Raw genomic sequence first — 12955 nt, forward strand, 5'->3', positions numbered from 1 at the left:
TTCATCAATACCACACTGTTTTGATTATGGCAGCTTCAACATAAGTCTTGAAATTGGATAGTGCCAGTCCTCTGTTTTTTCCTTTGGTATCAATTGTCTATTCGGGTCTCTTGCCTCCTCATATAAACCTCAGAATTAGTTGTTGATATCCACAAGATAATATAGCATGTTGGGAGAGACATAGCATGCTGGGATTTTAATTGGGATTTCATTGAATGTACAGGTCCAGTTGGGAAGAACTGACATATTAACAATATTGAGTCTTTCTTTCCATGAACATGGAATGTCTTCTGTTATTTTGATCTTTGGTTTCTTTAATCAGAGTTTTATAGTTTCCTCAATAGATCTTTTACATATTTTGTTAGATTTATTACTTATGTGTTTATTTTCCTTTTGTTACTAATCTAAATAGTATTGTGTTTTTAGTTTCAAATTCCAAATGTTCTGTGCTGGTAGTTCATAGAATTTATTTTTTGAATTATTATATACTAAAACTTTTTTTTTAAGTGTACAGTTCTACAAAATAGCAGCGGACTCAGAGACTCCAAGAAGGGACTAGTGGTTACCAAAGGGGAGGAGGTGGGGAGGGTGGGGAGGGAGGGAGAAGGGGATTGAGGGGCATTATGTTCAGTACACATGGTGTGGGGATCACGGGGAGAACAGTGTAGCACAGAGAAGGCACTTAGTGGATCTGTGGCATCTTGCTGCACTGATGGACAGTGACTGCATTGGGGTGTGGGGGGGACTTGATAATATGGGTAAATATAGTAACCACATTGTTTTTTTCATGTCAAACCTTCATAAGACTATATATCAATAATACCTTAATAAAAAATTTTTAAAGTGTACAGTTCTATGAATTATAATGTACAGAACTGTGTAATTGACTAATACTTAATGGTGAAACACTGAATGCTTTCCCCCTAACATGGCAAAAAAGATAAAGATGTCCTCTTACCACACCTATTCAATGCTAGAAGTCCTAGCCAGTGCAATGAGGCAAGAGAGGAAGTAAAAGTAATACAGACTGGAAAGGGAGACAAAACTTCCCCTACTCACTGACTACATGATTATCTGTGTAGAAAATCACACAATAATCTAAAGCGACAGCAACATGATCATAGGGTAACACAAAAAATCAATCTTATTATTATATACAAGCAATAAAGAGCAATACAAAATTGGAAACTGAAACTGAAAACAACAGCTTCCTTGAGAGACACTGAGAGATAGAGACAGATTGAGATAGACAGATGCATAGACACAGACAGAGACAAAGAAAAGGCAGACAGAAGACAGACTTGGCTGTAAGTGTAACCAAACATCTACAGGTTCTCTGCTGAAAACTACAAAGGGCTAATAAAAGAAATTAAAGAAAACCTATGTAAATGGAGAGACATAGCATACTCGTAAATTGGAACACTTGAGATAATGAAAATGTCAATCTCTCCCAAAGTGACCTATAGAATTAACACAATCCCCAAAATCCCAGCAGGAGATTTTGTGCCTATAGATAAGGTAGCCCTAAAATTTACATGGAAGGGTGAAAGTGCTAGGGGGGAGCTACAATAATTTTTACAAACTTGGATGAATCACACTGCTCAATTTTAACTTTCCATAAAGCAGTAACAATCAGGACTGCAGTATTGGTAAGGGACAAACAGGCCAATGATCAGACCCACATGAATATGGCCACTTGATCTTTGACAGCAGTGCAAAAGCAACCCGGTGGAGAAAGGACAGGCTTTTCAGCAAATGGTGATGGAACAATTGGTTATCCATATGCAAAAAAATTTAACCTTAGCCTAAACCTCAGACCTTACAACTAACTCAGAGTGTATCACATATAAATATAAAACATAAAACTATGAAATGTTTGCAAGAAAACAGAAAATTATCTTTGTGATTAGCCATTTGGCAGAATTCTTAAACACCAAAAGCATAATCCATAAAAGAAAAAATTGACATTTGGACTTCATCAAAATTAAAAACATCTTTCCTGCCAAAGACAGTGTTGAGAATAAAGACAAGTTAGAGACTGGGAGAAATATTCATAAATCACATATCAAACTCAGAACTTGTATCCAGAATATATAAAGAACTCTCAAAACTCAATAATAACTAAATTAAAACATGGGCAGAAGAAATGAATAGATATTGCACCAAAGATATGATGACAAATAAGCACATGAGGTGTTCAACATCAGTAGCCATTAGGGAAATGCAAATGTGAACCACATGAGATACCACTACACACCTACAAAACTGGCTAAAATCAGACAGAACACTGACAACCCATGGGTGTGGAGGCCTGAAATTTGCTCCTGGAAATGCAAGTAGGGAAGCTACTCTGGAAGGCAGTTGGCAGTTTCTTATAAACAAGACACCATATGACCCAGCAATCCTACTACTAGAGAAACAAAATCTCATGTCCATGGGCAAACCTGTACATGAATGTTCATAGCTGCTCTATTCACAATCAAAAACTAAAAAACGCATAAGCTTTTTCTTAGGTGAATTGGTAAGCAAACTGTGGTATATCCAGGTAGTGGAATACTATGCAGCAATAAAAAGTATATAGATATATGCAGCAACTTGGATGGACCTCAAAGACTGAAGGAATAGTCTCAGCAAGTGATATATATACAACTCTCTTTGTGTGATATTCCTGAAAAGACAAAATTATACTGCTGGAGATCAGTGTTGCCAGGGATTATGAGTGGGGAGGAGGGTATCACAATAAAAGGTTGGTATTAAGGAGTTTTGGGGATGATTGGACCATTCTGTGTCCTGATGTAGTGGTGGTGGCTACATGAACCTGTACATATGCTAAAACTTCAAAAGCCAAAAAAAGGTTAAGTTTTTTAATTAAAAAGTTTTATATATATTTCCTGATTAAAATATTTAGTAAGCTATAACAGAAGGAAATTCCTTGACTTAGTAAAAGGTATTTATCAAAATCCCACTGCAATCATGCTTCAGGAGACACTAAGACTATTCTCATGAGGTCACAATGCACAGTGCTTGTTGTCACCATAAATCAATGTTCTTCTAGCGATGCCAGCAGAGATCACGAACCGCAGAGGATAAAAGTGGGTAAATGGGGGAAGACTGAGTGTTGTAACACAACCTTGTGTGGACATCCAAGAAAACCACCCAGAAACTCTTTAGGCCAAACTCTTTTGGTGCAAACACCAGTGTTTTCTCTATTCCAGAAAAACAATTAGCACATGGGCCACTCCACCCACCTCCCTGAGGAAAGACACATGAAGTATGTAAGAATTGTATGAAGACTATGTGGGAGCTCTCCTGCAAACTCTAAAAGAGCATCTGGACACACCAATGTGCCCTATTATGGGTGTGAAAAGCCCACACTGAAAATGAGAGGCTGGAGGCCAGTGTGCAGCACCATGCAGGCCTAGGGAGAGAAGCGTGCATGCCAGGGGCCCGTCTCCCCAGAGCTCTGGGTTCCTAGAGACAAGAGGACAGTAGACAGTGCCATCAGGTGCCTCCAAGAACTCTCAGAATTTATGCCTGTTTGGTGCTTTCCAAGATCTGAGGGAGAGGAGCTCCTTCCCACCAATCAGAGTGAATTCTTCATCCAAGTGTTTCTGACTTGGTCTATTCGTTACAAAGACCAGACCTTTTTACCTTTGACCAGAAATGTTCTTAAAGAAGCAAATTAATTTTCATAGTCCCCCAATACATTTTTTAAAACATAGGGATAACTGTAATGGTCAAACAACTTATTTTTTTACATCCAAATAAAATCCAGGGACAATAAAGCAGTGACAAGAATACTGTTGTAGAGCAGAGCCCGCTGCCTCGGCGTGGCTGAGACTTGGCCCTCTCCCAGGACCAGGGCCAGCATCTTGCTTCTACGTATACCAGAGCAGACGGAACAAAATTCAACAGATAGGCCAGAGTGTGCCTTTTGTCTCTGATAGAGGGATGTGTGCACAGTGCCTTTCTCCCCCCAAATTGTCTGCAATGGTTTATTTCATGCATCAATGTCACTGGGCCCAGGTACCCAGATTAAAATTATTCTGGGTGTGTCTGTGGGGACATTCCCAATTAGACTAGCATTTGAATCAGTGGACTGAGCCCTCCCCAACGTGGGTGGGCACCACTCAACCCCTCAAGGGCCTGAGTAGAACCAAAAAGGGGAGTAATTGGGAGCTCCTCCTGCCCTGGGCTGCCTGGTACCACTGGCCTAAGGGGTCTCCAGTTGACAGATAACCCTGTGATCAAACTTCTCATGCCAAATCTCCTTTGATGTACATGTATAGGCGTATGTGTACATGTATATGCATGTATACATGTAAAGGTGTGTGTATGTGTGGTATGTGCATGTGTATATATGTGCATAGGTGTATGTACATGTATGGTGTGTGTATGCATGTGTATGTGTGCCACTACATGCATGTGTGCGCGTATGACCTTCTGCCAGGTCTGTTCCTCCGGAGACCCTAACACACTAACAGAGAAAGTAAAAGGCCGTCTGCCAGCCCACTCACAGGAAGCAGCAGGCCCTTCCAACTGCGCTCTCACCGGCACACACAGCTCTAGACCAAGACGAACTCTCTCCAAGCAAACAGACGAGCAGTTCCCACGGAGGTGATTGGTTAGTCACCTCGCGAGGGCTCCGGGCTCGGGGAGGACAGGAGCAGCAGCAGTGCGCTGCGTGCACGCATGGTCTACAACGACCCCATTACTGTGTTACCCTAACATCATCCTGCACCTTACAAGTATTTCGCATAATAAATTTCCAGCCTGAAAGAATTCTGTTAAGTTTTTCTTTTGCTTTTATTACAAGCATATAATATTAATTGGCAAAACACTGAATACAAGCTTCACTACCATAAAATCAAAACATTAAGCAATATTCCAAAAAAGATTTTAGACAAAAACTAACCACCAATAGTACAAAAATTACACACCAACACAAAGCATAAAAAATGTAAACTTTCAAATTAAACAGTCAAAAATATGTATCTGCAAGGACATCTCCACAAACCGCCAGAGTCCGTGTCGCCACGTGTGATGATGACGCTTAGCGGGGAGCTCTTGCCTTGCACCTACACCATCTGGGAACAAACGGTCTCCTTCCACCTGATCACGTTGTTGGAGCGGACATGTACACTAATGCTACACACACTTCCGGGGACACGCGAACTGCAGTCCACCCTCAGACGTGCTCCTGGACACGGTGAACTGCACACGCCCATGCAGGGCAGGCAGTTCCCCAGCAGAAGCTTCCGCCCTGCCTGGAGGGGAAAATCTCTGCAAGGCTCTCAGTGTAGTTTGAATGATGGTTTTCCAATCTATTTATCCGAACTTAATTATTAGTTTGATTAAATACCAAAGCAGAGAAACACTGGTTTATCACACTGAGGTCACATGTGATACGGTGAAGTGTGAATGATTTCCTGAGGAAATAGAGAAACTGAATTTTTTGTGATTTAGTTATCTGCACTAAATTTAATTTTAATGTTTTGAGAGCATGTCACATATTGATGTACAATGTAGAAATCAGCTGGCTCATTCCTAGAGCATTCAATCGAATGACACATTTCAAATTACTGTAAAATGGTATCCTGTGCACTCTGAGAAAAAACATCAAACCAACTTCCAAAGTCTAATGCCACGAAGAGGCATTCAAGGCTGCAGGCCCCGGAGGGCTCCGGAGGCCCCGAGAAGCTGCCCCTGCACATCTGTGGCTGGCGGAGGGGTGGTACATCCAGGGTGCGAGCACGCGGGGCCTGAGTGCCGGAGGCTCCGGGCGGCCGTGAGGCCGGTCTAGGATGGCGCCACAGGACACCCCACGGCCACCTGCCCGGTCCCTTATTTGTGAATATTGCTGACAGGCACATGCACAGGCGCTCCCAACAACAGCATTCTTTAATCATAACCACGAAAAAGGAAAAACCAATTAGCTGAATGTACATGTTTTGAAATTCCACCTATATTCCCTCTCACTTTAGCAGAATAGATGCTACATCACAATTTAAACATGTCTAATAAATGCATGTTGGAACCTATTGCACAAAAGGATAAAAAAATGCTCTTCATCCATATAAAACAAAAACATACAAATTAAAAGCTACTCGAACTAAAAAGAAGCTTGCAAAATATCTCACAATTTCATTTTATATGCCTGTAAATAAAGCTGGACCACCGAAACCAAACAATTGGATGGGAAAATATGCTAGAAGGCTTAAAATAGAATAAATAATTTTATAAAGTTTTCTTTTTTTAACCCCCCAAATCTTAAATTCAATATTATATATTCTCTCTGCATTTTCCATTTCCACGAAGACTGTACTTAGTGAGACCGTGTGCTGGGTAGCAAGCCCAGTGCTGGAGCAGATGCAGTAAGGTGACTGAACAGCTCTGCTTTACCAGCAAAAATAGTTGTGAAAACTACTTCACAGTAACTCCATCTGTTAAAAGGAACAGCAACTTAATAGGATCCAATCACTGGCTGATCCTGGCTTTCATGCTGGAAAAATAAAATTCAGCCTTTGATGTTAAATGAAGAAGTGACAGAAAAGAATAGTGGCTGCCGAAGCCCCCGCCTGGTGAGGCTGAATGGCTGCAGCGGGGGCTCCCGGGGTCCCGTGGTGAAGACAATCTGCGTGAGGAAATCTTAGAAAAATAGGTACTTCTGCTGCTGAGGTTAACATGATTACAGAAGCGGGTCACACACGAGGCATCCGTGAGCGGCTGGGGATGTTCACGCCAGCTCGACTCACCTCCATCCCTCTGCATGGTTACGTATGTCGACTTAGCACCGTAGCAAATTCAAGTGGTTTCAAAGATAGCTATAAAGTTACAAATATATATTACGAGTTTATTACAGCGATGTTCAGTTTAATGTGAGCTGTGATCAATTTTACTTGAGTTAGGGTGCTCATACTGTTCCATCCTGCCTTGCTTTCACACAGGAAAATACCTGAATTCCAATGCCGCACTTAGACCTGCGCTGTGGTGACACGGACGCTTCAGCAGTGATGTGCACTTGAGGTAGACAGGCAGTATTCACTCATACACGACTACTCGCTGAACCCTCGTACAGGAACTCTGAATAATGATCTGGGCGAATAGCACGCTTAGGTAAGTGAGTCATTCAAACAGTACTGTGAGTTAATGGGCTGAAATGGGCGAATTATGAAAAACTCCTAACAAAGAATTTGTTTTTGTTTATGTTTTTTTAAAAGGCCTTACATTAAAATCACTTGGATTGAGTTAAGAGTGTTTTTCTTGTCATTAAGACCGGGTCTCATTAGTAGGTGCTTCTGACGTTTATGTGCACAAAACGGGAAGCAGAACGCGCAGCCCGAAATGGAGTGCGGCTGAGCCCAACCCGAACTCCCAGAGCCAATTCAAGGGGCGGTCTCATCACCGGGGTGGGCTGTTTGGGGCCACCGTCAGGGACCCTGGAGAGGGAAGGGGGCCCACAGCTCACCAAGGAGCCCACGGACGTGCAGACGGAGCGGCAGCGCAAACCTCTCTGGAAAATGGTTCCTTCCCATTGTGGCCCTTACACATTCCAAGTTACTATTTTAAAGGAACAAATATTTATTGCTGGCAGAGTTTATTCTCTAATTTCACAAAAAAATACTAACATTTGGGACGAGAAGGGGGTCCACAGAGCGTGCGCTGCCTGCGACACGTCATTAAGTGACAGAAGCGAGGTCTCACCACACAGGGTGGCCCCCTCAGTTTCCACCCCCGCCCACCCTGTCCCCTGGGGTACCCAGTTTGGAAAACCCTGACAGCCACAAAGCAAGCGGAGAGGAGGGGGGAGCCGATGGCTCCACCTGGTAAGGGTGGGTGTGGCGGGAAGCCGCATGGGCAGACCAGGGGCTTGGGCATCCACAGGGCAGCAGGCCCCTCGTCTGATGGGTGGTGCCTCTCAGGAAAAGCCCCCACACAAATGCCACCATCTCTTTTTAGCAAAATGAAAGTGGGAAAGAACAGTGGGAAATTAAATGTGGCACCGAACAATTTGTGCCCTAAAATTTAATCAAGTAACTTTTACAAACAAGAATTGTACTGTGAACCAGCGTGAAGCTGGCCGAACCGCATCAGGTCTGCCCTGCTGAGAGTGTGGGATGGCGAGTGTCAGGCTTCACCATGTCCATTTTCCAGGAAGCAGCGGGGATGCAGCCCCCTCCCCTCAGGGCCACGTGGCCCCAAGTGCGTCCACATGGAGCAGCCGTGGGAGGCCAAGCCTGCATGTAGCCCAAGGGAAGTCTGGAGCCGTTAGCTTGGTATGTTTCATAACATGGAAAATTAAATACTGTGGTTAACTCATAATATTAATGGAAACATCTTTTGGTATGCTTTTAAATTAAATTTTTATAAATCTAAGTCTTCAGGAAGCTAAGGGCAACATAAATATCATTCACCATGAAAAGATATTTTTTCAATAACTTAGGAAGGATTCAATAAGCGTACAAGTATTTTTGAGGCTTATGAACTAATTCATAAACTAAACTGAAATGACCAAGATTTTCAAGACCTGGGAAGCAAGCAAAGGCCATGTCTGACGGAGTAAAGCATGTCACCAGTATGGTCCTCAAGCCTGTGACTGTGGCAGAGACGGTGCTTGCAAGGAGGGAGACTGTGAAGTGTCCGTCATCTTGTGACCGTGGCGCTGGTAGTGTCTTCTTGAGTGTGAACTCTCGCATACAAAAGTTATAAATACTCTCTATTCAGAAATCTGGTCCACACGGCACCCAGAGGCAACGTTCTAAAGCGCGGTCGTGGTCCTGCCCGGCCACGCGCGTGATGGGCACCCCGGGCGCCGGGGCCAAGTCCCTGCTGTGGCCAGCCCGCTCACAGCAAGTCCATCTTGGGTCTGTAGTGCAGCAGGAGCGGCGCCTTCTGCAAGACAAACCGACAGCCTCTCTCAGCGGGCGCAGACGGGAAGAGGCAGCACACAGCCGCCCCAAGGAGACCAGGGTGCTGACCGGCACCTGGAAGCCACCTCCAACAGTCGCATCAGCTGTGACAGGCATTCGGGTGGGACAGAGGCCGAGAGGGCTGAGTCCCCCTCCCCAGGGTCCAGGTAGCCCGTGGACCGCCCGTGCACCCTGCTGCCTGCTGACCCTGCCCCCTTCTATCTGGGCCCTCCAGACCTTTCTACGCTCCCTCAGACCTTCAGCAGTGGCCCTGGTCGGCTGTGGCTCTGGTTGGCCACGGCCGTGGTTGGCACGGCCAAGTTGGCCCTCGCTGTCTGTTGTCCTCCTGAGAAGCTGCCCCTGAACGTGGTGTCCCTCTCATCTGATTCCTGCTTCAGAAAGGTTCCCAAAGACTGGAGGTCACTCTGCGATGGCAGCAGCCACCACCTCCTTGACTCACTGCAGCAAGTCGGTCTCCTTGACCGGGAGGGACGGGGTGAGTTGCGGTGCGGGCCTGGCGCTGGAGGGCGCTCACATGGGGCTGCACCTTCCTCGGGCCAGGCTGACTATGGGGTTGACAACTTCGAAATGACTGCCCTTCCACAACAATCCTGTGACCGAATCGTTATTTCTAAGCTCTTAGCTAAAAATGTGCATAAAGATAAAAAAATATCTGTAACACTGAAAATCAAATAAAACATATCAATACAGAGGGATGGTCTCACCTTGAATCTCCACCTCGTGACAACCACAAATTTGAGCGTGTGGTCCTTACCCAGAATCTCCTCGTTGCATAAAATGTCCAGCTGGCGGGAGAAAGAAGGCTTCAGTCAGGTGGGCTCTTCCGCACTGACTGTGCCAGTCAGGGCACAAAGGTCACAGTCAGCTCCAGGGTGACGGGCCCTCACTTCTGGCAGCACAGACGGGGGAGCACTCAGAAGGCCCCACCACCAATTCCACCTGAGGGCCGAGAGCACCTGGGGGGCCTCCGTCCACATCCACCAACAGGGGCCTTGGTGCCCCCACTGTGCCCCCCGTCTGCCTGCTGGGCTGCAGCCCCAGGCCGCTCTCACCCAAAGAGTACCCTGTCCCCCAACTGAGGCCACTTTTGGCCAAGCTTGTCCCTCTCATCTCTGGAAAAAGGTAATGTGCTCCCCATTCAGTCTTTTTCCTTTTCCTAAATACTATTTTTTAGAGCAGTTTTATGTTCACAGCAACTGAGAGGGAGGTGCAGATACCGCCCATGTGCCCCTGTCCACACACCCACGGCCTCCCCCTCAACCCCTCCCCCCGAGGGGACGTTGTTACCGTTGATGGACCTCCACTGACGTCATCACCCCAAGTCTGCGGTTTCCATCAGGGCCGCTCTGTGGGGCACAGTCTACGGTTTGGACAGATGCACAGTGACACGTATCCACCATCACAGCATCACACAGAGTAGCTTCTCTGCCTGGAGATCCTCTGGGCTCCACCTGTCCCCCTACCCACCCCTGGCCCCTGGCAGCCCCTCATCCTTCCACTGTCTCTGCAGTCCTGCTGTTTCCAGAACGTCATATTGTTGGGGTCACACAGCTTGGAGGCTTCTTTCCCTTAGTGATATGCATTTAAGGTTCCTCCATGGCTTTTCTTGGTTTGCTCACCCATCGCTTTTCAGAGCTGAATAGTATTCCATTGTCTGGATGGCCCACAGTCTGTCTGTCCAGCACCTGCTGAAGGTCACCTTGGTTGCTTCCAATATCTGGGTGGTTATGAGTAAAGCCGCTGCAAACAGCTGAGCAGGTTTTTGTGTGCATACGTTTTCAGTTCATTTGAGTAAACACCAAGGAGCAGGATTACTGGATGGAATGGGAAGAGTGTGTTTAGTTGTGTAAGAAGCCGCCAAACCGCCTTCTGGCACGGCTGCATCACCTGCGTTCCCGCCGCCGTGAGCGCGCGGTGCTGTCGGGCGCCTGCGTCTTTGCCATCCTGACAGGGGCGTGGCGGTGCCTCACCGTCGTTCTGATGACAACTGATGTGGACCCTGATGGTCCTTCGGCCGCTCCCTTGGGGGCACAGGGTGAGAGGCCGGGCCAGCCGGTCACCTCACTGACACCAACACTGCGCTTTGAGAGTAAAGACCCCCGCCCCGCATCCCCGGGCCCTCACTCGCCCCAACTGCTTGTGGCCCTGGGCACTAGACCCAACCTCGGCCACGGGGCCTGGCGCTTACCTCCCACCACCTCATCGCGGTGTGCGGGCAGCGGCCTGTCCCCACGGCCCCCCTCCCTGCTGTCACTCCTGATGCTGCCCCGCCCCTCAGCATCCCCCCCAACACCGCACACCACGTTGGTCTCCCAGTCAGTCTCTCGTGGATGCGTGTCAGCACCACTGCTGGGAGAACCACAGCTCTGTTGAGAGCGGAAGGCTCCGCCCACAGGAGGCCCCGCCCCACCAGGAGGCCCCGCCCTGCCAGAAGCTGCAGGGCCTCCCGACTTGGGCGGCTGCATCCCTCCAAACTATGCCGTGGCCGTCTGCTGTCTCCGATCCTCTTTTCTGTGTGTATCAATATTCACTCCTTTTTATTGTTTCGTAAAAACTGGCAAAATACACACAGACGTCACCGTGAAGGCCGTTCCTCAGCACGCAGGTCAGGACAGTCACGTGCCCGTCACCCCAGAGCTCCTCCCGTCTCGTGCATCTTGTACCTGCTGATGGCGTCTCCCCTCCCCCAGCCCACCTCCCTCCCTCGCCTCTGTGGCTCGGGTATGATAGGCCTGCCAGCACTGGGCCACGCCGGACTGGGCCCTCCGTGATGGGCTCGTCTGCCGAGCATCACGTCCTCAGGTTCGCCGCGTGGGACGCGGGCCACAACTGCATCCTCGTGGGGGCCGAGGAACACCCCCTGCCTGGGCGGACGGCCTTGTGCTCGGCCACCCGTCCCTCCGCGGACACCGGCTGCCCCCGCGTCTCCACTGTCGGGAACACTGCCCCCGTGGGCGTGGGTGCAGACGACTCTCCCAGGCTGGGGTTTGTTCCCGGACGTGGGGTCGCTGGGTTGCATGACAGTTCTGTTCGGTTTTCTGAGGAACCTCTGCGCTGTCCCCACAGCGGCTGCACCGTTTACGTCCCCGTGGGCCGCGCACGGCCCCAGCCTCCCCGACTGCCTGAAGCCATCCTCATGGGCATGAGGTGGCTCTCCCTGTTTGATTGGCATTTACTGAGTTAGTGACGATCAGCATCTTTTCATGAACTTAGTGGCCATGTGTATCTGCTGCAGCAAAACTGGTTTTGTGTTGAATTTCAGGAGTCCTCTGTATGTTCTGGATAATTCCACATTAGATACATGACTTGCAAATACTTTCTCCCACTCTGTACAGAAGTTTTACATTTTGACTAGGTCCAATATGTCTATTATTCCCCCCACATGTGCTTTTGGTGCCGTACCCAAGAACCCGTTGCCGAGTGCAGGGCTGTGGCGTCTCCGGTCCACCTCCCCCCCACGGCTTCAGTCTCAGCCCTCCCGTGGGGCCCCAGCCCGTCCGGAGTCAGCTCTTGGCGTCCCGTGAGGTCCGGCCAGCAGCACTCCCTCGCGTGCAGACGTCCGGCGGGCCCCAGAGCCCTTTGTTAAGACCCTCCTCCCCCCCATCAAACGGCCCTGGCACCCTCCTGGAAGGTCACCCGATCCTGTGTGTGCAGGTTTGCTTCCGGCCTCTCCGTTCTATGCCGCCGGCCTGCGTGTCTGTCCTGACGTCGGCACCGTGCTGTGCGGACGACTGCAGCTCTGTAGTAAGTTCCGAAATCGGGAAGTGTGGGTCCTCCAGCTTTGTTCTTTTCCAAGATTATTTTTAGCTATTTAGGTCCCTTGAGAATTTATATGAAATTTAGGATGGGTTTTTTTAAATTTCTGCCAAAAATGTCATGGGGTTTTAACAGGGATTGCACTGAATCTTCAGATGGCTTTGGGTAATGTGGGCATTTTCACAATATTAAGTCTTCCAGTCCAAGAACATAGAATATGTTTCCATTTTTTAAAATGTCTTCTTTAATTTCTTTCAGCAGTTTTTGCA

General features: G+C 47.9%; 1 protein-coding gene across 6 annotated transcripts in view; it reads right to left on the bottom strand.

The window, feature by feature from the left end:
• Positions 1-4782: 4782 nt before the first annotated feature.
• Positions 4783-12955, bottom strand: part of PCGF3 (polycomb group ring finger 3) — a 63979-nt gene continuing 55806 nt past the window's right edge. For 3 of the 6 annotated variants that reach the window (XM_036921187.2, XM_036921192.2, XM_036921188.2), the window contains 2 exons: positions 9635-9715; positions 4783-8892 (listed from right to left, as the gene is read on the bottom strand). In XM_036921187.2, coding sequence (XP_036777082.2) covers positions 8845-8892; positions 9635-9715 — 129 coding nt within the window. In that variant the 3' untranslated portion in view covers positions 4783-8844. The other 3 variants (XR_005031954.2, XM_036921189.2, XM_036921191.2) reach the window with 3 other exon arrangements.

This window comes from Manis pentadactyla, chromosome 5 (genome assembly GCF_030020395.1).
Source record: "Manis pentadactyla isolate mManPen7 chromosome 5, mManPen7.hap1, whole genome shotgun sequence".
In the NCBI taxonomy this organism is placed as follows: domain Eukaryota; kingdom Metazoa; phylum Chordata; class Mammalia; order Pholidota; family Manidae; genus Manis; species Manis pentadactyla.